This window comes from Calliphora vicina, chromosome 5 (assembly GCF_958450345.1).
Source record: "Calliphora vicina chromosome 5, idCalVici1.1, whole genome shotgun sequence".
Taxonomy (NCBI): Eukaryota; Metazoa; Arthropoda; class Insecta; order Diptera; family Calliphoridae; genus Calliphora; species Calliphora vicina.
Window position 1 is genome coordinate 59,943,543 of NC_088784.1, and position 25,634 is coordinate 59,969,176.

Here is a 25,634-nt window from a genome sequence, read left to right on the forward strand (position 1 = left end):
CAACATTGAATTTGAACAGGAAAAATGGGAAAAGGGAAAAAAAACTCCCGCGGATTTTTTTATTCATAATTGGGCTGTGTATGATTATTATATGTCCATTGCCACTGCCAGTCATCGGACTGTGTTATTGCTGGAGGTTTGTAGAATATCTAGCTGTTAAATACTGTTCATGATACTGCGTTAATAATGTTAGGAATATGATGAATCTGGAATACAGATCATACAGGGAGAACTTGGATTCAAACTCTTGGAGGACTTATTGAAGGTAAAAAATGGTGAAGAGTATTATATATATATCCTTTCATTGAAGGTTATTTGATTTTTATCTTCAATGAAATTTTAACAACTTCAATGTATCCTCGGGATTGGAAAATTTCCCGTATCGTACCCGTATTGAAGAAGAATGGAACGAATTTTCAGATATCTAATCCGGATAACCGGGATATCTAATTCTACATGTTTAATAAGGACATGTAGATTATGGAAATCGCTTCTCATTGAATTGAGAAACTTCAGTTTTACTATTTCAGTCATTAAACGAAAATGTTTGGAGAATTTTAGGCAATGAGAGCTATTTTTTTCATCTTAAATACGATTTATTATATTAGTATTATATTTTTAATTGCTTTATATTTACACGAACATTACAATGTATACTGTATTAAACATATATACAGGGCTTTCGGGCTCGATTAAGTAATATAAATGAAATGAATATTTTTCCCGTTTCTCCTATTCCTTAGGATTTACTCTCTGTGATTATGCAATTTGCGTTTGAATTAAATGTATTAGGAAAAATTTGACATGTGTGCTTAATACGGTCTGCGAATAGCCGTAATTGTCGATATGAGAAATTTCAAATTAATTTTCAAGTTTAAGAATAACTGATAAATGTTAAAATTGTATTCATGTTTATTAAATATCCATTGCAACTGCGAAATCAGAAGGCTGTGTTAATGTTGGAGGTTTGTAGTTGGGTGGCAATTTGCCAGAATATCTTTGTCGCGATGTTTCTTCCCATTCCTTAGGATGTACTCTCTTGCGGTGATTATGCATATTGGCATTTGAATTAAATGTTTTAGGACACCAGGGACATGTATACAAAATCGAACCAGTGTGTGAGGCCATATGTTCCTAAAATATCAAAAACAGTCTCGTAATTTTTTTATTCATACTATGGTTTAAATTGTCTTTCACAACTTACCCTTAAAGTTTGTGCTCGTTTAAAAGCCTTTTCACATATAGTACACTTGTGATCGTAGCCCATTATGTGTTTGTACTGCACATGCCTCTTGTGAGCCTTTAGATTGGGTGATGTTTTCGAACATATTGAACAAGTGTATTCCTGTTTTCCACCCGCAGGATGGATCATGTCTTTATGACGTTTTAAGGCTTTATTATCAGTTAAACGTAGACCACAAACGTCACAGCTTACAGAGGGAGCAGTTTTACCTTCATGTTGTAACATATGACGTTCAAATACATCTTTACAACGTATACCTTTACCGCAAATATCACAGATTTTAACATACTTTTTAAGGTGAACGGAACGATAATGACTGGAGCGCAAATAATTGGTGCCGAAACTGTTAGGGTTAAAAAATTACAGTAAATTATAAAACTTTACGAATAATTTAGAATTAGAATTCAAATTAAATAATTTTTATGATTTTTGAACGATTATGTTTTATGCAAATTAATATAAGTATGTATGTATCTATGTGTAAAAATACAACTTTTCTAGAAACCAGGTAAACAGTGTAAAAATACACATTAATCTATTTGAGAACAGTTAAGTAAGTAAATGAACGATACACATGAGACTTTTTGAAGTCAGAATGATTTTATGTAATAAAAGACACTTTGTACATTAATTTTTTGTTTGAAAAAGCAAGGTGTTTCCTCATGTACGTGACAATGACCCTAAACACACATCTAAAATGGTGTTTATGGGAAATTGTAAATAGAAAAGTAAATCGGGAACTGGCACATCGAGATTCAAACAAATTGTATCAAGGGAATGAGAATCTTAACTTATAAATACCCTAAGCACTCATGGTGAATGGTATAGTCATATATAATGGATTTTGAAGATAAAAACTCTTACTTACTTTTTTCCACATTCGGAACACGGAAATTGTTTTTCTTCATCAGACAAATGTATCATTCTATGCTTTTTTAGAACACCTAATTTTGCAAATCCTTTTCCGCAAACATCACAACAATGGTTCTTTTCTGGATTACTTTCGTGAGATTCAACATGCAACTCCAGACAACGTCTATCAGCCAAAACTTTACCGCATTGCTTGCATTTGAAGTAGTTTGGATCCAAATGACGATGTACGTGATCGACTAAAATACTGCGTCTATAAAATTTTTTATTGCAACACTTTATATGACCACGTTCATCGTGATGTTGTTCAAAATGTTTACACATAGCAAAGAATGTTTTCAGAGGGATATTGCACACGAAACAAGTAATATTAAAATTTTCCTCTAGGAATTTATCTCTTTCATTGCGATTTGTTTTTGGTACGTAAGGGCTAGGACTTCTTGCATTGTCATTATGCACCAAGGAATCGCGGTCACTTTCATCATTAGTATCTGTATTATTATCTTTGTTGTCCAACGAAATACTGGGATCATTCGGCAGAGATACCACATTATCTTCTTGTTTGATTTCTGAGGTAGGGATGGTTTTAATGTCTTCTATTAATGTTGCATTGGTTTTTTTTCGCTTGCATTTTTTATTTAACGGAGAGCCATTTACATCATTACAGACATCTTTGACTTTCCGTTGCCTGTTCTTTTTTGTTTTGGTTAAAAGAACCTCAGGTACTCTAGTACCATTACAGGTATCTTTACGGGGTCGTCCTCGTTTACGTCTTTGCAGTAAGGGCATATCATCGTCAATTTCTTCTACGTTCAATTCATTTTTTATTAATGATTTTTGTTCCTCAATATCATCTCCCAAATGATTGTCACTTAAATCATACTCAATCAAAAAGTCTTTTAATGCATCGACTGTATTTTCCTCAAATTTGTTTCCTATTTCTACTGTAGTCTCCATGTGCAAAATTTCCTTTTCATCCATTGAACCATTATTCATCATTAAACCAAAATCTATATGAGCCTCTTCTATGCGTGTATAAAATTTGTGAAATTCGTATAGTTCTCTCCAGCAAGTGGCACATAGCCACGAGGAGTTCTCTATATGGTTCTAAAATTTAGCAAGAAATACAAAATATACTACTTTTCATGTCATCTTTCTAATTCTTACCATGGACCATAAATGTTTTTCAATCATGTTTTTGATATTCAAATCGGACTTTTCATTTGAATTTATGGCTATGCTTTCAGCAAGTTCCTTGTTTAGGTCTAGACATAGAATACAACCTTCCATAGCCCAATTGTAAATTTCTATTAAAACTCAACAAATTTAATGTTGGAAAATAAACTAATAGTCAATCAAACCAGCCAACCTCAATGTAAACAAACATAAATGAACAGAGTTGTTATAACCGCATAGATAAAATCAGCTGCTGTTCGACAGTTGAGGGGAGAAAACAGAGATGCTTTCGATAATCAACGGTAATTTATAAAAAAAACAACTTTTAAAATTTTTTTATTTATCATGGTGTAATGATATACAAGGTGACATTAATCAAACAGCTGATTATTTTTTTGCTCGAGTTTGTTTACAACTTCAATCTTGTCAAAATTTTTTTTTGCTGTAGTTTGTATACATTATGTCAGTTGTTTTTGACACTATAAAAGTTATTTGTTTTTGTATTGTTGTATTTGTTGCCGTAACGCATACACCTTATAATCATTACGCCATGTTATTTATGTTATAAATAAAACAAGATGCATTTAATAAGGTGCCATCGGCAGCACAGCTGATTATAGAAATAGCACGCACAAATGTCAAACTACATATATAAAAAATAACCGCCCGTATGTCAAACTCTATATATAAAAAATAAGTGAATTCGCCTGTATTTATTTCAATTCGCCACTGCTGTCACCTTGTTAAATACGCCTTGAAATAAAACCAAGGCGTATTTAACAAGGTGACAGCAGTGGCGAATTGAAATAAATACAGGCGAATTCACTTATTTTTTATATATAGAGTTTGACATACGGACGTACGGGCGAATATTTTTTATATATGTAGTTTGACATTTGTGCGAGCTATTTCTATAATCAGCTGTGCTGCCGATGGCACCTTATTAAATGCACCTTGAATAAAACAATAAACCAGAGAAGGATATAATCCAGGTGCATTTAATAATCTATTTCTATAATCTGATTATAGAAATAGCACGCACAAATGTCAAACTACATATATAAAAAATATCCGCCCGTACGCTCGTATGTCAAACTCTATATATAAAAAATAAGTGAATTCGCCTGTATTTATTTCAATTCGCCACTGCTGTCACCTTGTTAAATACGCCTTGGATATAATCATAGCAAGGCATATTAACAAGGTGAGTGCGTCCCGGCAACAAATACAACAATGCAAAAACAACAGGCAATTTGTTTTTGTTTAAATGTACGGTAAATGTCAAAATCAAGGCGAATTAAAATATTACTATGTTATTTACAATAACAAATGTAAACATAAACAAAGTTTGACATATAGTGTACATAAAACCACAGCGAAATAAGAAACTGCTGATTTTATGCACTCACCTTGTTAATACGCCTTGAATCATAGAGAAAATATATATTTTATCTATGGATATAATATCGAAAACGGTATTACCAAAGTATATTTATAAATATACTTGTAGGGTTTTCTGAAAAAAGTCGAAATCGACCTTTTGGTCGGAAAAAGTCGAACAATCGATTATGTTTTCACAAAAGTCGAAAATAGTCGAAAAATGTAGAATAATGGATAGAAGTCGACTTATTAGATTGTTAAAAAAAATATTTAATTGCAACATTATATGTGTTTGATAATAAACATGCCAAATTAGTAATGTAAATTTGTCTACAATTTTATAAATTGTAATCTAACTATTATCGCCTTAATAATTTATTTTTTATTGTTAACATTACAAAAGACACATCAATAAATATATAAACCATGTATTTTTTACAAGAAATGGTAAAAAGTCGAAAAAAGTCGATTTAACTAAAAAGACGAGAAGTGGACCTTTTAAGAAACGGAAAAAGTCGAAAGTTCGTAAAGTCGACTTTTTGTTTCTACTATAGACCCTAAAACTTTGGGTATTACCATTAAAAATATCAAAATGGAATGTCTATGAAAAAATTAAATTAAATTCAAATTTTGTTGAAAAAATCTAATTTTAAAAGTTGATCTGTGAAAAAAATTATATTATATGAAATAAAAATGTGAAAAATTAAAGTTTAACACTAAAAATATCGAAAAACGCGTACAAATCAAATTAAAATATAAAGAATTAACATCCATAGTTTGACGTTGTAGGGGTAAATATTAACAACTCTCCCTCGTTGATTCTGCCATGATTGAAAACGATGTTATCACAATATCGTTTCAAATATGTTGCTTCCTATAAAATAAATAACCAAATTGCATTTAAATATTATTTTTAAACAATATAAAAAGTCTTCCTTTTTCGACTCTTTTCAGTTAATCGACGTTTAATCGATTGTTCGACTTTTTCTGACCAAATAAATCGATTTTCACTATAACAGAAAAATGTCATTTGTTCGACTTAATACAAATTATTTATATTATATGTTTTTGACAAAAACTTCTTCTGGTTCTACTACCGTGTTTGGAGTAGTGAATGGTAAATCGACTTTCTTTCAAAAATCGATTATTTTGTGGTCGAGTTTACACTACCAACTTTATATTGAAATCGACTTTTAGCGTTAATTAATCGAAAAATTAACACTGCGAAAAGAAATGTGAGTGTTTTTCATTTAAATTTTTGCAAACGCATGTGCAGTAAGATGAAGACAAATTTAGTGCGTTAAAAAAGGTGAAAAGAAATCATATTGTTTTTTTTTGAAGAAAAAGGAACACATCCAGTTTATGTGCGGCATACAAAATCTAGTCATGCATTAACCTGATTGCAATGCATTATTATTCAAATTTAAGTCCGAAAATTCGAACTTATGTTAGAAATCTGTTAAAATAGTCACTAAATCAGGAGGATTCTTAAAAAATACTTTGTTTTATTTGAGTCCAATTTCTTATATTTTCTAAAAAGAAGAAATTTAATTTATTTAAAAACATGAAAAAAAAAACAAATTAACTTTACTGAAACAATATCCAACTTTACCTGAAATTATACCAAACATAACTCAGCGTATAACAATCCAAATTCATGAACGCACAGTGTTCGATTTGAGAATTTAGGACGACAAAAATAACAAAAAAAAGTTTATTATTATCCTGTCTTAAAAAGCAATGCCAAATTAACTTCATTTTTTGTGATTCTTGTGTACCAAGGTCTATTAATATATCTTGTTGTGTACCTTTTACTTTATATTCTAATAACGGTACTATTAATGACAGTTAAAAGTAAATAATGAAAAAGAAAGAAAAAAATTGCGATCGAAATAATTACACGTTTGGAAGTCAGTGAGAGGTATTCTAGCTAAAATATCTTAAACATTATTTTAATATTAAAATTGATATAGTATTTCAAACTAACGCACAGAATTATATTTATTTTTAATTAAAGGTAAGTTTCTAATTAAGTGTTATTTTAAGTGATGTTTTGTTACAATTATTAACAAACAAATAAAATTTTGGAAAACATCTCGAAAAGACACCAATATTGATTTGATAAAGAGACTGCTAATAAAACCCAGGAAAATGTTTAGAACTTGCTATCTTAATCCAATTGCATTAAGTACGTTAAAAAAATAAAATTTTGTTTTTATTGAAAACAATGACATCGATTCTTTTTCAAAATTATTAGAAATTCTAAATTTGATTTGAATTTTTCTCAATTTCACATTGGAATTCTTAATTTCAGTTGGAATTTTCTCAATTTAAAATTTTCAATATCATTAGGAATTTTCTTAATTTCTTTTGCAATTTTCTCAATATCATGTATAATGCTCTCAATTTCAATTGAAAATGGTGTAGACCCGTATTGTTCGTCTTTATTTTTTGGGAGGTAAATTGCCTGAATACTTTTTACTAGTTGCCTCTAGCCATTCCACAGGATGCATCTTTTTGCGGTGACTGTGCATATTAGCATTTGAGTTGAACGTTTTTGGACACCAAGTACATGTATATAAAACTGTGCCGGTATGTGTAGCCATATGTTCCTGAAAATACGAATACCGATTTAAAAATAAATATTTAGTTCTTACTTGCAGGCCTTACATTTTATTAATACTTTACCTTTAGAGTTCTTGCTTTTTTAAAAGCCTTCTCGCATATTTTACACTTATGGTCATAGCCCATTACATGCGAAAACTTGACATGTCTTTTATGGGCCATAACATTGGGTGATATTTTTGAGCATATTGAGCAGGTATATTCTTGATGTCCACCTACTGGATGTATTGTATTTTTATGGCGTTTCAAACCTTTCATACTGGTCAAAATTAGTCCACATATGTCACAACTAAAGGTGGGTGCTGGTTTTCCTTCATGATCTAGCATATGACGTTCAAGATCATCTGTTGAACTTAAAGATTTACCACAAATATCGCATATTTTGGCATAAACTTTTAAATGTACTGCATGTACATGATTTGAAAGTAGGTATTTGTTGGCAAATCTAATACAAAGATTTAGAAAAACTAATCAAAAAATAAATAATAAGTGTAAATACTGATTTGACTTACTTTTTTCCGCATTCTGAGCATGAAAATTGTTTTTCATCTTCGGGCAAATGTGTTGTCTTGTGTATTTTTAATTTCGAATGGCACATAAAACTTTTACCACAAATATCACAGCAATGATTTTTCGACACATTATCCTCGTGCGTCTTTAGATGGGATTTTAAGCACAGACGATCTGCTAAGACCTTACCACATTGACTGCATTTAAAATAGTTTGGGTTTAAATGAAAATTTATGTGATCCAGTAGATAACAGCGCCTAAATATTTTTTTATTGCAACATGTAACATATCCACGAATTTTATGTTGAATTTTGAAATGTTGGCACATTTCATGGAATGTTTTCATAGCTGTATGGCATAAACAACAGGTGATATTAAAGTTTTCTGTAATGAATTTATCCATTTCATCAATTTTGTATTCATTAATATTCGGTTCCTTAGTACATTCATTATTTTCTAATATTTCCGAATCGGAGGGACAATTAAGAAGAATGGCAGCTCCTTCGAAGCTGCTAACTAAATCGGTCTCACAACTATCAGTTTCAGTCTTCAGAAATTCTGTATTTTTTGAGACATTTTTGTTAGTTGCTGTAGTTGATACCAATTCATCTAGTTCAGTTAATGGATCTTCTGCTCTAAAATCTGCACAATGCTCTTGTTTAATAACAGTTTTATTTTCTTCAAATTCAAATTCTTTGGAGAGCTGTATTATTTCTGGTTCAAATTGTATGTCGGCAATGTTTTCAAATTCATTTTCGCGTTCTTCTTTAGATTCTTGTAAGTCCACATTTTTAAAAGTAGTTATGTGTCCCAATTGTTTGTGAGACTCTTGTATGTCATTAAAGAATTTGTGAAACCCATAAAGTTCTTGCCAGCACTTCTTGCAAACTCCCGATGTGGGAATTATATATTCCTATAAGAATAAGAACAAATTTTAACATATTTGATGTTAAAGCTTAAAAGTCTGCCAGTTAATTCTAATTAATAATTGGTAATTGTTTTCATCATTTTTATTCGCATTTTTTTTATTCTTCTCATTTTTTAATATTATAAAAGACCGGCGTTTTCAATAAAATTTGGCACCAAATTTGTGTCTAAAAAAATATCGTATCTTAAAATGTGTACATTTATATTTGCATTATTTTCACGACTAACATTAACAATTGGTAAGTTCTTTAGGTTGTCGTCGTAGGGGAGAGAGTTAAATATTGGATAAGGGTCAGACTTGTCAGTACAAAGCAATCAAAACAGCAATTGTTGAAACATACTTTCCTTGTGAGAATATAGCAGGAATCACTTTAATAAATTCGATTTTATATCTCTATCCCGAAAACCAGACAATCTTTTACTTATCATTTCTATATCGATATGAACTTATATTTTCTGGAATGTATCCCGACAAAGGGATTTACATAAAATGTTATGCTTTAAAGTTGCTTGTGGTAGTAGCTTTAATTTGAAAGCTATGTATATCCAATATTTCGTACGGATATAAAATAAATTCGAGTTAAGCATTCAATAGTCCATCATATATTTTATATGGCATTTTTGTTAAAAAACCATCTATTGCAATTTTCCATTTAACTATATTAAATTATTGGAAAATAAATAGAGAGCAAGGGAGCTCAAAAAGTTCCAAAAATATAAAAAATCTTAGGAACAAATTAAATTTATATATTAACACAGTCTCCAGCCGACGCAATGTACGTACTATTTAGTGGTATCTCGAACACCATCATCGCTGTATGCAAAAAATTAAACTTCGAAGTTCCTTCAAAAATGTGTACACTATTTACACAGAAGAAAAATAGCAATCACATTAATGTATTAGTATGCTGCAAATCTTGATTTAAGCATGATCTGTTTAAATAAAAGCCGCTCATAATTCAGCAAATCAATTTTGTACCTCTAATTTAAAAAAAAATGCATCGGTCATAATTCTATGATAGGCTACTGTAAAAACATCAACTTACCATCGGCCATAAATGTTTATTAATTATATACTTTACGCGAAATTCTTGCCATTGTAATGAATTAACAGTTATAAACAACTCGCTCATGGATAAGCAAAGCAGACATTTTTGCATGCTGTAGCAGTATAAATTTATTAAATATCAATTGAAATGGCAAAAGTAAAATTTTACAATTTACTAGTGATACAGAAGTATTGAGTACTTGGTTCATCAGTACCCATTATAAAGTCTATCAGTAATAAATATTTGCTCTTATTTTTGGAAAAAATAATTTTAGGTGAAAAAGGTCTTCATTATCTTACAAATATTAACCTGAGACCAAGACATACTTAAAATTATTTTTTGGAAAAAATATTTTGCCAAAAAAGATGTTAATTAAAACTTGAAGAAAACCCAATAATATTGAACAAAATTGAATTCCACGGAAGGTGGTTTTTTTTTCCAAAAATTTCGTTTTACTATTTGTAAAAAAGCTAAATACTAAAATAATTCCACTTTCGATAGAATAGAATTCTGTGACAGCCGTGAACATTCACGAGTTTTTGGAATATTTTGAATAATGAACTTGTTATTGGTCTATTTGGGATAAATCTTTATTATTGTATGAAACTTCTACATTTGTTTTGGAGATTCTTTTAGAGAAAGTAAAGTTCAAAAAACATCAAATATAAATCAAAGTCGGCGATTAAAGATATCATCCCTGATTCACTTTATAAGGAGTAAATAGTAATAACAAAAAAGACCACCTACAGGATTTGAAAAGTTTTTACCTGCGTATTACCATCTTTTTTGATAACTTGTCTTATAAGAAATAATTTTTTACAGTTCATTTCTGATTTAATCCTCTGACTTTCATGAATTATTTACTTTTATTATTATAATAATATGTCTCATTTTCAACTCGTTTTAAAAAATCCCTAACTTTATTTTTTTAAAGATATCAATGAAGGAAGGGCCTATATTTTAAATGAGAAATAAAATGAGTTGTCTCTTTTTATTAAAAATTGCATTAAATATGGTCAGCCTTGCCCGACTAAGAATTTGGTAAAAGCTTTTCTATTGCTCCAAGAACGAAGTCTATTGAATTTTTTTAGAATCGGACCATTATTTCTCTTAGCCCCCATATAATTGCCCGTCTGAAAATAGTTAAGCTCTCATAAAAATCTTACTTATATAAATATCCAAACGAAATTCAGCGCAAATAACTTTTATGTAAGCCGAACTCGCACCACCAAATTTTGTAACGATCGGTCCATAATTAGTCATAGCTCCCATATAAGGCCCACTTCCGAAAATCACTCTAGTTATAGTATAAATTTCTTAAAAATGTTGGATTTCCAATCAAATTTAATAAAAATAGGTTATATATATACAGAAGTCATTTTCCCAAATGTTATAACGATCGGTCCATAATTAGTCATAGCTTCCATATGAGGTCCACTTCTTAAAACCATTTAACGAGATTTCTTAAAAATGTTGGTATTCAAACCCAGCTCCCATATACATTTTAAAAGAGAACTGGGTATAATCATCTTCTAGGTGTAGGGTATCATATGGTTGGGCTTGACCGACTATACTTTCTTACTTCGTTAGCAAAAGTTTAATGATTTCTTGCGAGCTTTAATTTTCTGACATTAGGGTGGTAGGAGAAACCAGGGGTGAGATGCCAGTAAATCCACCAGTAGTGTTTATAAAAAACCGACTTTTTAAAAAACCGGTTTGTCGGTTAACCGAAAATTGGCCTTTTTTAAAAAACCGGTTTTTCGGTTAACCGACATCGAAAAAACCGGTTAAACCGGTTAACCGTCATATATGTGTAGAAAACATAAAATGTCCAATAAAGTATATACAGCTTAAAAAATTTTAGTTTTTAGTAGTCAGGAATGGTTAATATTAAATAACTATGAATAGACAAAAGTGCTAAGTCCATTTTATTTTGTAAAAATTTCAAAATTATTATCTCAGTCAAATGGAATTGAGTATAAATATGTTACTATATATATATTACTTGTTTTAATTATTGGTGTATTCATTAAATTTCAACCAAAAAATATATGTAAATCAATTTTTTAATTAAATATTTGATAATTTTTAAACTTATTATCACCTCGACTTTCTGATATGAAACAGAGAATGTTCCAAGTCCAAAAAAGGACATATAAGGTGCAAACGCACTTCTTCATAACTGTGATAATTTGTCATTATAAATCTTACCAAATAATTAATAAAACTACATTATCAGATTTCAAAAATATTAAAATTAAATTTTAAGAACAAAATACACTAATGAATTCAAATTGATAGAAATAAGGTATGCACATCAAATTCAAGTTAACGTTAAGTAAAATCATCACTCAGTTTATAATGAATCATTATTAAGATTTAACTTAACTTCTAGAATTATGCGGAATTTCATTTTTAATAGTTTCATTATGTGCAATTTATTCAGAAAATGTTTTTAAGTAAACTCATCGTCCTCTACTATTTAGAATCATTGTAATTCTTAAAAATATCAATATAAATAGGTTTGTATTGTAAATCAGCAGTTTAGGTTTCAAATAAGACCAATAATGTGTATACAAAGAATATAAAAAATGCACAAAACCATGAGATTTCTTGATTTTAGACCTAAATTTTAAAAACCGGTTAACCGACTGATAAAAACCGGATAAACCGGTTAACCGAAAATCAACATTTTAAATTAACCGGTTCGCAAAAAACCGAGATTTCGAAGAAAAACCGGTTTTTCGGTTAACCGGTTTATAAACACTATCCACCAGACAATGAGGTGCTGGTGCTAACGGCATATGCAAAAAGGAGAGGAGCTATCCTTGTGCTAGGATGTGATGCAAATGCTCATCACAGCCAATGGGGCAGTGCCGATATAAACAAGAGAGGTGAGTGTGTCTTTGATTTCATAACCAACTATAATCTAGTTATTTGTAACAAGGGCAATATGCCCACGTTCAGGAACAAAGATAGGCAGGCGGTTATAGATATGACATTGACGAACCATAATGATAATTTCGTTAGAGATTAAGGGTATCCACGGACTGTTCCTTTTCGGATCATAGTAGGATTACCTTCACCTTGGATTTCAATTCGTCTGCAAGGGTACCATTCAAGGATCCTAGGCGGACAAATTGGGAGACCTTTTATGATAAGGTTCATATTGGGATGGAACAGCCAACTTCATGTGAACTGTTACCATCCAATTTGGAACATACGGTGAATAATTTCACTCGTTTACTCATTGAGAGCTATGAGTCATCATGCCCAATAAAACTTCCCGGTAGGCGTAAGCAGCCTAAATGGTGGACTAAGGAACTTCGAGTTCAAAGGTCGACGGTTAGGAAATCTTTTAATAGGGCGAAGCTCACTGGACTACAGGGAGACTGGAATAACTACAAGCTGTGTTTCAATAAGTACAAGGGGGATCTGAAAAGAGCGAAGCGGAATTCATGGATGAATTATTGTGAATCCGTTGATAACGTCAATGAGCTGTCAAGGTTCCGGAGAATTTTATCCAAAGACCCAAAGGTCATAGGGTATATCCAAAGAGCTGACAACTCATGGACGGAATCCAGCTCGGAGACACTCTCTCTGCTTATGGAAACGCACTTTCCTGGTTGTGAAGGTATAGGCACTAGGGTTGACGATCGGCAGGCTAATATGCCTGAGGGTATAAGTCATGACTCTAGACAAATTGAGAAAATAGTCACTAGGGAAAAACTAGCCTGGGCGGTGAAAACTTTCGACCCGTACAAGTCACCGGGTCCGGATGGAGTATTCCCGGCAATGCTATGTAACATTCCGGATTCAGCACTATTTCTTTTGGCGGACATCTTCAAGAGTTGTCTCACTAGTAGGTATCTATCGTGCGGGTGGAGGGAGGTCAAGGTTGTATTCATACCTAAGGCCGGTAAGTCCAGCCACTCGAAACCAAAGGATTTTAGACCTATCAGCCTATGTTCTGAAAATATTAGAGCAATATCTAAGGAGCAATATAGATACTCACCTCATCAGCAATGCTCAACATGCATACCTCAAGGGTAAATCTGTTGAGAGTGCGCGTCATGAGGTGGTCGGTTGTATAGAGCACAGTTTGAAGCATAGGGAATATACTCTAGCTGCGTTTCTGGATATAGAAGGCGCCTTTAATAATATAAAAACAGAGGCAATTAGGAACTCGTTAGTGGAACTTAGTGTTAACGATTTTCTGGTGAGTTGGATAATCTTAATGCTGGAAAGCAGGATTATCAACTCAACCCTAGGAGACGATGTGATTAGAAGACGGGTTACCAGGGGAACACCACAAGGTGGATTTCTTTTTCCTCTTCTGTGGTTGTTAGCGGTTAATTCTATTCTTAGGACCTTAATCTAATTGGATCTACACTTCTGTGGTTAGACCTATTATTACATATGGTTGTGTAGTGTGGTAGGAGGCAATGAGGAAACGTTGCTACAGGGCTATACTCAATAAAGCTCAAAGGTGTGCATGTCTGGGCATCACAGGTGCCCTAGGTAGCACTCCGCAGGCGGCCTTGGATATAATCCTGAACCTACTACCTATTGAGAACTATGTTGAAAGTGTGGCAGCAAGGAACTTACTTAGACTATCAGAGTCTTTTCTGGTAAAACCCTTGCGGGTAGGTCACACCAGGATACTGTATGATGCAGGTCTTATTGGTCAGGACATTATTCCATCTGGAATCTCTGATTATAAGATCGCGACCTTCAACTTCGGGGCATCACCCCCAGTAGAATTCCCCACTAGAGATGAGTGGGTTGGATCCGATCAACTGTTTGATGGGTGCGCAGTTTTCACTGACGGATCCAAGATGGACTCTGGTACGGGGACCGGGGTTTATTTGGTCGACAATAATATCAAGCGCTATTATAGACTCTCAAATGAGTGTAGCGTCTTCCAGGCAGAGATTTTCGCTATCTGGAAAGCCACAGAGTTGATAAAGGCACACGTAAATAGAGAGTCTGCAGTGACCATATATGTGGACAGTCAGGCTTTGGAATGTCATTTAATACACTCCAATTTAATGGAGGACTGTAGGAGAGCTCTAGAGGAGCTATTGGCACACTACTCAGTAAGACTGTGTTGGGTACCAGGGCACTGTGACATACAGGTAAATGAGGTAGCAGATTAACTGGCTAGATATGGTTCTGATCTAGATCATGATACTAGTTAACGGGGGTTAAACCACCTATATGTCACTACTACAGGTTAATTTATGAAAGATTCCGCAACTATACAAACCAATCCTGGAGCAGTACTGAACACAAACGCTATTTAAGGGACGTTCTACAGCGACTCCGAATCCGGGATAAGATCTCTCTTTCACTTTCTTTCTTTCTCTTTTTTAATATATGGTTTTGGACTCTTCTTGCAGTGTACACCCCCTTCCTAACCTAACCTAGGGTGGTAGGAACACAGATCTGGATAAATAGTAAAACGGGATACTTGAGGCCAATGGCTCTTAGACAAAATATTGGTCTTCTCTAGACATTGATATATCATACTTTAACCCTCTTTCTATACCTGATAAATCATGCAACCATAAGTAAAGAATGTCCGGTGTACCAAAATAAATTAAAGTTAAAAAAGAGAAGAATGGGTTTAATGGATTAACAATTAAAGAGTATACATGGAATTTACACTAACATACAAGGTCTAACTAACAACTTTAATCAGTTGGAAGCAATTGCAAATACGGATAAACTAGATTTTATTATATTAACGGAAACTCATTTAATCAATTTGCAACATTGTCAAACTCTACGAGAAAAGGTGGATTAATCATATATTTCAATAAAGAATGGCAAGTGAACTTATTACAAGAAAGGGTATGTGATTCGAAATACTGGATAAGTGCATACACTGTTAAATACAAGAGGATCTCAATGATAATAGCTGCTGTATATAGATCACCAGCAGTCAAGATTCAGAATTTTACGAAGTAATCGAGGAAACAATGGAGGAACTTAGTGAAAAAACAACGGATATAATTGTTGCAGAAGATTTTAATATTGATTGGGCCAAAGAAAGTGCATATAAGAAGAAGTTAGAACAGATCATTAATGATAATGGATTAAAGCAAGTGATAACAGAATATACAAGAATAACACGTAATTCAAGAACAATAATTGACTATGTTATAACAAATAAAATAAATATGAAAGTAAATAATAGTAAAAAAAATAAAATATCTGATCACGAAATAATTGAAATTGCAATAACCGATGAGAAAAGAAAACATTCAAATAAAAAATAGATAGAGTTTTTTAAATACAACAAAAATAGATTTCAAAGAGAAGTGAATGAAATAAATTATGATGAAAGCCAAGATCTGAACAATAATGTAAATATCTTTGATGAAACTATTGAAAACGCAATAAAAAGACTATCAGTAAAGAAGACAGTAAATGAGAATAGTTTAAAAAATAAATGGTTTAATATGCAACTACAACGTTTAAAAAATTAAAAAATAATAAAATATAATATCGCAAAAGCCGAAAACACATATGCAGCATGGAATAACTACAAAATGGCAAGAAACATATATAAAATAAAGCTTGAAAATGAAAAAAATACATATATTAACAGGCATATAAGCAAAACCAAAGATCAAAAAGAAATGTGGAAAAACATTAAAGACTTAGTCCTAAAGAAAAACCGATCTGTGATACAATCTGATATTTAACAATATAGAATATAATAACAATTGTGATATAGCGAACCAGTTTAACGAATATTTTGTGAACAGTATTAAGGAAATTAGAGATAATATAGAAAATGTGCAATATTTAAATGAAATACCTGTGATAAATGTTAAATTTCGTGCAATATCAAACATAGAACTTAAAAATATGTGTAAAAGCCTAAAAAAGAAACCAGATTTTAAAAATTTAAATATTCATATTATCTTAGATAATTGGAATTTAATTGGAGATGTTGTACTGAAAATAGTAAATACATCGTTGGAAACAGGAATTTTTCCAGAAAATTGGAAAACATCAATGGTAACACCAATTGAAAAGGTGGCAAAAACAAATAAATGTGAAGAATTTCGTCCGATAAACGCATTAAAACTATGTGAACAAATTCTGGAAAAAACTGTTAAGATACTAGAAGATTACTTAGAAAAAAATAATATATTATCAAAATATCAATCCGGGTTTAGAAGAAGTTTTTCGTGTGAAACATCAGTGAATTATGTTATAAATAGATGGAAAAATATTAACAAAAACCACAAAATTATGGCAATTTTTCTCGATTTTAAAAGAGCTTTTGAGACTATAGATAGAAACAATCTAGTGCTAAAACTTTACAAATACGGAATAGAAGATAAAGAACTGAGTTGGTTTGAATCATATTTAACCAACAGAAAGCAAATAACGAAAGTAAACAATATTAAATCGAACGAAATAAATAATGAATATGGGGTTCCACAGGGATCGATCCTAGGAGCTCTACTATTTATTATTTACATAAATGATATGCCAAACGTACTTAACAGATGTGAAATAGTGCTATACGCGGACGATACTCTAATTTTTAATGAATCCGAAAATGAAATACAATGCCAAAACGATCTAATGCAAGACATATTAAATATAAACACCTGGTTGAAAATGAATAAATTAAAACTAAACGAAAATAATGGAAATAAACATGAACAGAATACAATTTTTAAAATTAATGATAAAATAATAGAGAAAGTGGATAAGATAAAATACTTAGGTTTTATAATAGATAAAAACATTAACTTAAAAGATCATATAGAATATATTTGTAAAAACATTGGAACAAATATTGGTTTTTTTAGGAGAATAAGAAGCAAAATATCGACAATAACTGCTATAAATATATATAATACAATAATCAAACCACATTTTGAATTCGGTTCAACAATCTTATACACATGCTGCACAAATACACAAATAGAGAGACTACAGAAACTACAAAATAAAGCTATGAGAACTATAATTAAATGCAATAGGTTTACATCAATTCAATTTATGCTAGAAACACTAAAATGGCTAAACATCAGACAAAGACTCCAACTAAATACATTAACTTTTATATATAAAATGAAGATAGGAAGTGCTCCAGGATATTTAACAGAACAACTAACATATGTCAACGAAGTACAACCATACAATCTGCGAAATGCCAGCGATTTTAGGATACATAAAGCCACAAATAATGCCATGAAGAGATGCCTAAGATGCCTTCTACAAAGGATTACAGTTATTCAACTTATTACCAAGTGATGTAAAAAATGAACGAAACATTAATATATTTAAAAGAAATTGTGTATTTTTTGTGAAAAATAATGTATATCAGAGCCTTTAAAAATTTAAAATAATTTTAATCAAATGTTATATAGTTATAAGATAAAGTATTTAAAATACTACTAAATAAATAATAATAATAATTAAATAAGAAAAAAAATAATTTTTATTATCATAAACATCAAAATGGTTGTCAAGATAAAAAATTATCAGGTATAGTCAGCATTTATTAGTATTATTGCTTCGTTATGACAAAATTGTTAGTGCTTTATCTCAGACAACTTTGTCTTGACAATAAACGTCCTTACTTGTTATGATAAATATTTGTCAAGTATAGACAGGGGGTAAGATCCGAAGATATAACGAAAAATTTAAAAAGGCGACCCCTACATTCGGTAAAAAAAAAATATAAAAAAATTCGTAACTGCCTTGCTGAAATACACTATATTATGGGGTGTACGTCACACTTTTTTTTTTGCTTGTAAGGTGGTACGCTCTAGTGTGCACGTAGCTTAAATATACGATAATCCACAAGCAGTGATTAACGGTACTTTTTATCCTTCTATTTGACTTTTTTGAATTTTCTATAGTAGTGGAACTAGACATGATATTAAGCATATACAGTGACCGACAAAAGTCTACATACGACCATTATTTTCGTAACTCGCAGACTTCTAAACCATAATAAGTAAAAATAATGATGCAGTTTTATTTCAAATGCATTTTTAGTAATATAACAAAAAAATATCGCTAAATTTATAATTAACTTAACTTTTTTTCTCAAAAAATTAAAAAAAAATATGTTGACAAAAGTCTACATACGATCTGTACACTAAATAAAAATTTTTCAGCGAATAAAAATTTTCATTAAATTCAAATTCAAGCGTCTGGGCATCGAATCAACTAAATTTTCCAGTTCTGCGGACGTTATATTTTGCCATTCTTCTGCAAGGTTCTCCTTTAACATTGGTGCACAAGTAATAAGATGTTTTCGGATCTTCCGTTGTAGAATTCCCCACACGTGCTCAATAACATTTAAGTCCGGGCTTTGAGTTGGTGTGTACAATTGTCATGGGGCATGGTAGAGTAGCCAATCTTTGACAATTTGAGACCAATGTTTCGGATCGTTATCTTGCTGAAAAATCCAACTTTAACCAAGGGATAAAATATCAACGGATGGTATCAAATTTTGTTCCAAAATGGATTTGTACTGATAACGATCCATATTATCCTCAATAAACACTAACTTTCCCACCCCAGAAGCAGCGACAGTACCCCAAACCATCACACTGCCAACACCATGCTTAACTGTAGCGAGTAAGTTTTTCGGATCCATTGCTATATTTGTTTTGCGCCATACTTTATCTCTCCCACCACTTCCAAATATGTTATACTTCAACTCATCTGTGAACAAAACTCGCTTCCAGAATTCCTTGTCCTTTTCAAAGTTCGCTAATTTACGAGGAGTTCTGCTTTAATTACCATTATTATTTAAGGTTCTTTGAATTGTTCGTGGATGAACAATAACTTCTGATCTTGTTGCGAGTTTTTTGGCCAATTTTGTGTAATCTCTACTACATCTCTTTCTTTGGGCGACCACTTCGCAGCTTGTTTTTAACTCTACCAGTGTTTTCAAAGTTACTGAATATTGTTTGAACTGTAGACTTTAGTTGTGTTCGCGTACTTGATAATTTGTAATAATTTTTACAAATTATCACTGGAAGTTACGGGCATAGAGAAACAACAAGAGCGGAAACTAGAAAAAAACTCAAACCAAAATTTTATTCAAAATAATCACACATACGAGTGTTGTTTTTGTTTTCACATTATTTTATTTACTAATACATTCTCATCAGTTAGGCTTTTGACAACTGAGTTAGGTCTTTGACAGCAGAGTTTCCGCTCGTTTACTTTTAAAAACTTGTAACGAGAGAGCAAGAGAGTGTTAAAAGGGACAGTTCGTAGATAGAGAACATAAAAAATATGTTTAAACATATTGTTGCGAATGTAAACAAAACAAAAAAGTTGAAAATTATGACAATTTATAAGTCTTGCTAAGAAAATAAGTAAAATAACACAAAACAAACGTTTTAAATTGATTTATCATAAAATACAACTTATTTTTACAAATTGTTGTTCGCTTACTTTTTTGGATATTTCTTTAGATTGAATGTAAATGTATTTTTACGCTCTAAATTAATGTTAGTGGATAATTTTTACTGGAAAGTACGCGAACACACTTTTTATAAATTGCATGCTTATCTGTTAGTATTAAAAAAAAACTGGACATGCTGTGGTCGTATGTAGACTTTTGTCAATGTTTTTTATTGTTTTTTATGAATAAGTTGCATGTTTACATTGAAACAACATTTTTTTTGGTGCATAGTAGGGTAATCAATCGATTAACCGTTAATCGGTTAACCGATTAATTTTGAACGGTTAACTGTTCGAATAATTTGAAATTGCCGATTTTCAAATAACAAATAAACCGATTAATTTGTGTCGATTAACCGATTAACCGAAATTCCCTTTTTTGCACTTTTTTCGAATTTATTTTTCCGTTTCAATTCAAATACAAATTAAAATTAGATATTTTTTAAACATGATTAGTGAGTATGTATAACAACTGACATATTTAATTTACATGTATGTATTTGAAACTTTGTTTGTATTTACATGTATAGACGAAACTTTTTTTTTGAAATGAGTCTTTTATCATAACTAAACGAAACTATTAAATTAATAAAAATCTAAAACAATCCAAAAAGGAATATTCTTTATTATGCTTTTAATTTCTCCAACATATACAATCAGCGAGAGAGTTTTTTTTCCAAGAAAAGTTTTATTAAATCTAAAGAAAAAAATCGTTTAAATTATATTATTTTTATAAAAGATTATTTCAGAAGATCTCACTAAAACCCTAAAAAACTCTCACATCGCTCATTTGCTGCAACAACGTCATAATTCAAAAAGTCGTTTCGAGAAAAACGTATTTGAATATTTTATGACATTTTACTATTTCTTAAATAAATTTTCAACAAATCATGCGATTTCAGAAATATAAACAGTAGATGTTAATATCTTTCTAATCTGTATTGAACCAAATTTTCACTTATCAAATATACTAGAAAACATGAATTTTAATTTTGATTTTTACAACAAAAAAACACTCTCACACACAAAAAATAATTGACTTTTTTGAAAACTGATGAAACGATATGAAAGATTATAGAACAGCGTATATTTTGTATTACTCAGTTCATAAAACACGGATTTTGAGTTATGACGTTGTTGCAGCAAATAGGCGATATGTTTATAAAAATGATCTCAAATACCTGATTTGCTGTTTTTTATGCTTTTGTACACAAAATTCGTTGTTGTATTTTCAATTTAAAATGAAAATATAAATTATTCGGTTAATCGAATAATTTTAAATTAACCGATTATTAACCGAATAAATCTAAACCTCGATTAATTATTTGCTCGATTAACCGATTAAACCAGAATCCCGATTAATTGAATACTCTAGTGCATAGCAATAAAAATAGATTTCAAACAAAACTGCATTATTATTTTTTTATTTACCGGGTTTTCTCTAATAAAGTGGCAAAAATTGTGGACGTACGTAGACTTATGTCGACCACTGTATAGTATATAACAAAACGCAATAATTCAAATTTGTTGGTTAATCGAAAAAAATTTATTAAAAAAAATTTTATATCATATTGAATTACAATAAAATTATTGATCTTTTTAACAATGGGTACATAAAATGTGTAGAATTTGAAGTAGCAGGTGAAATGCTAGTAATATTTTTCAAATGTTTTTATACCCACCACCCGAAATATTGGTCTGAGTCCCACAAACGAAACAATTCTAAGCCGATTTAGCTATGTCCGTCCGTCTTTCCGAGCCTAGGGGGCTCTATAGTGTACATAAGCTTTCGATGTACAAAACCTGTTACTTTCAAACTTCATTAGAAATTTTTAAATGTTCATATTTATTTTTATCCAATTTAAAACAAAAAAAAATTAGTTATGAAATTTTGCAAAAAAAAGTTCATAGGTTTGGAAAGATGTTTATTGGGTAATGTTTAGTTATTAAAAACTTTTTATTTACATATTAGTTGAATTTTTATTTATTTATTTTATCTTTAGAATTTCACTGCATGTACAGAGGTAGTTCACAATCGTTAGTATTATTTGATGGTGGTGGATTGTAATTGGGTGGTAAATTGCCAGAATATTTTTTACGAGTTGCCTCTTCCCACTCTTTTCGATGACTTTTTTTACGATGACTATGGAAATTTGCATTTGAGTTGAATGTTTTTGGACACCAAGGGCAGGTATATAATACCGTTCCGGTATGAGAAGCCATGTGTTCCTATAGTTAAAAAATAAATTTGTATACCATGTATTTACAATATTCATAAAATAATTATGCATTAACGAACCGTCAAAGTATGCGCCGTCTTAAAAGCTTTTTCGCACATTGTACATTTGTGATCGTAACCCCATTCGTGATTATATTGTATGTGTTTCTTGTGAGCCTTTAAATTTGGTGATATTTTTGCACAAACAGGACACGTGAACTCCTTTTTTCCTCCTTCAGGATGTACCATAAGCTTGTGCTGCTTCAAACTATGTTTGTTGGCCAACAGTAAACCACACACATCACAACTTACTGTGGGCAATGGTTTTCCTTCATGTTGCAACATATGGCGTTCGAAGACTTCCTTGCATCGTATGGATCTGCCGCATATATCGCAGATGTTTATATATTTCTTTAGGTGAACAGATCGTACGTGATTGGAAAGAAGCGATTTACTAGCAAATCTAAAAATAATATTAAAATCATATAACTATTTACATATATTTGTATAAGGTATTATGAACTTACTTCTTGCCACATTCTGTGCAGGGTACGTGCTTTTCATCTTCCGACAAATGAGACATTTTATGCAGTTTTAACGACATATTCATACTAAATTTCTTATTACAAATATCACATGGATGGACCTTTTCTTTCTTATCGTTATGTGTTTTGTTGTGCATGTTCAAACATTTGCGATCGGCCATAACTTTATCGCAAATTGTACATTTGAAATAATTTGGATTTACATGCTGGTGTACATGATCGACAAGGAGACTGCGTCTATAAAATTTCTTCTTACAACAGATTACAAAACCAATTTGCTTATGCTCTATTTTAAAGTGCTTGCAAAGTGCATGAAATGTTTCCGTTTGAGTTTGACATAAACTGCAGGTAATTTTAAAATTTTCTGTTAAGAATTTGTCATTTTCATGATTTGTGCTTTTACAAGATTTGCTATTCGATTTTTTTTCACTGTGGTCAGTTGTATCTTTTTCAGGCTCATAATTAGAGTCAGTATCGCTGTCATCATTATTCGGTTCATCTTCATTTAATTCCATTAAATCCGGATCATCTTTTATTGTATTTGATTCTGAGTTTTCTGGAGCTTTTATTGATTTTGTATCAGATTTTTCCGAGGTTTTTTTTAATTCTTTTGCCTTTGTGATTCTCGTTTTTCTTGGGGAGCTCTTTCTACTCTGTATCTTTTTACTTAAGGGATCTTCAGCAACCGTATTATTCTCATCAACGGTTTTTTTAAAATGCCGAGCTTTTTTATTTCTTGTTAATGGTACTGATTCCTCAACCAATGAATCTTCACTATGTTCTTCTTTTATAACAACATCCTCTTCCTCAACAAAGTTCTCATTCTGAAGAGATTCTTTTAGCGAAATCTCTGGTTCAAAATGTGATTCATTGAATGTTACGTTTTCAATGGGTGGTTTGAAATCTTCATTTTGTGTTTCATCAATTTTTAGGCACACCGATTCTACATTCTTTAACGACGATCCCAGCTCCGAATGGGCTTCTTCTACGCGTAAGTAAAATTTGTGAAAATCACTTAATTCTTGCCAGCAGCCAGTACAAAGCCAAGAACCGGATGTTTGTATGGCATCCTGAAATTGAACTGTATATGAACATGTTTCTGAACTATTTATTCAGAACTTACCATCGGCCAAAAATGTTTTTCAATTAAATTTTGAACATTTAACTCTTGCCATTTTGTCGAATCTACTTGAATAGTAGCAATTAAATCTTGTCTAATTTCTAGACATAACAAACAACCTCTCATTGTTTATTAACAATATTTTTGTTGCACTGGTCGGTCGTCCTGGAAATTTATCGATACCTATGCATGTAATAAAATAAAAAACAATAATGAAGTTGTCAAATATGACATTTAACCAAAGTAAACAAAAATAATTACAGGAACAGAGTTGTTTAAATTGCTGCTAAAAAACAGATATGTTTGCGGGGCGTTAACATTTTTTTCAGGGATGGATATCTGGAAATGATTTACCCATTTAGAATGATTTAAAATTTGTCTCAAGAAATTAATTTGTTTATTACTATATCGATGCGATAAGAAAATTGTAACTGGCTGTGTGTGTTGAGAAAATAATATGGAAAAAAATTAAAACAAAATATCTATTCAAATAATATTTTTTAAAGTCTCTTATATCTTTCTTAAACTGGAATGGTAATTTTTTTTTGTTTTCCTAAACAAATATTTTTTTTTATCAGCTGTTTGTATTTTCGGATTTAATACAGAGATTAACCTGCCAATATTGGCCGCTAAACTAGAAAATAAAACAAAATCGAGGACCCAAAAACATAACTCGTAGATTAAACTTAATTTAATCTCCAAGTCGAAAACCTGCCCCAGATTTGTTTAAATAAATCTGCTAACCATATATCGCGCATTAGCTGCAAAGCCGTCATAACTCAAAAAATTTAATTTTTCAGAAAACGCATTTTCTGTTTTTAAACCGATATGTATATATACATATATTTTTTTTTTATTTTAAAGGAAAATAATAAAAAAAATTTATTTTTTTTAGATAACTTAACGATGTTAAACACACAAACGGCAACGCACAACTGAAACAATACATTATTGCAAGTAATATACAATATGTTATGAAATTATGAGAAAATGCTTTTATGGCGATCCTGCGTATAATTTTAGAAGCTATTTTACAAGACTTTGTTATTAAAACAATTTAATATTAAAATAATTAAGACGTTGCAGCAAATGAGCTGTCAAAAATGAGCTAAAATATATTTCTTAAGGAATGAAAAAAAATCGCATGTGGCTGGTTGTCAGGATATCCCATTTATCACATATTTTTCTTAATATAGGGTTTCGTGAAAGTCAAAAAGTAACGATGCTTTCTGTTTTTCTTAGTTACACATAATAATGTTCCTTTCGATGGACCCACATGTAATAATGAATTTATACGCTTCACCATGAGTCTACCACTTATAGGTAGTAAGATTTCAGTTTTTTTTTTTTATATTTTGCTTAAAATATCAAATATTTTACTAAGAAAATCCATTGAATTTTTACTTCAATAATGTTTAATACAAAAAAATTCTATCACATTTTTGATGGTTCATAACAAAGTATACCAAGTAGTCCGACTCTACTTTTTAAATTACTCTCTCACATATAC

The 25,634-nt window shown here is 31.0% G+C and overlaps 2 protein-coding genes across 3 annotated transcripts; both read right to left on the reverse strand.

Annotated features, from left to right (window-relative positions):
• Positions 1 to 574: 574 nt before the first annotated feature.
• LOC135961285 (zinc finger protein 423-like) lies at positions 575 to 24,316 on the reverse strand. The gene is made up of 9 exons (XM_065512781.1): positions 24,128 to 24,316; positions 22,987 to 24,074; positions 22,541 to 22,922; positions 22,253 to 22,470; positions 16,610 to 16,671; positions 3,281 to 3,429; positions 2,112 to 3,220; positions 1,205 to 1,586; positions 575 to 1,134 (listed from the first exon to the last, which is right to left on the reverse strand). The coding sequence occupies exons 1-9, from the start codon at positions 24,248 to 24,250 to the stop codon at positions 916 to 918; spliced, it is 3,732 nt and encodes a 1,243-aa protein (XP_065368853.1). The 5' UTR covers positions 24,251 to 24,316; the 3' UTR covers positions 575 to 915.
• Positions 6,859 to 9,949, reverse strand: LOC135960317 (transcription factor grauzone-like). 2 transcript variants are annotated; one of them, XM_065511581.1, is made up of 4 exons: positions 9,778 to 9,949; positions 7,807 to 8,717; positions 7,358 to 7,739; positions 6,859 to 7,281 (listed from the first exon to the last, which is right to left on the reverse strand). In XM_065511581.1, exons 1-4 carry the CDS (start codon positions 9,889 to 9,891, stop codon positions 7,114 to 7,116), a joined length of 1,575 nt encoding a protein of 524 aa, XP_065367653.1. In that variant the 5' UTR covers positions 9,892 to 9,949; the 3' UTR covers positions 6,859 to 7,113. The 2 variants fall into 2 exon arrangements, with proteins under 2 accessions (XP_065367653.1, XP_065367654.1); XM_065511582.1 differs by having other exon boundaries at positions 7,353 to 7,739.
• Positions 24,317 to 25,634: the final 1,318 nt, after the last annotated feature.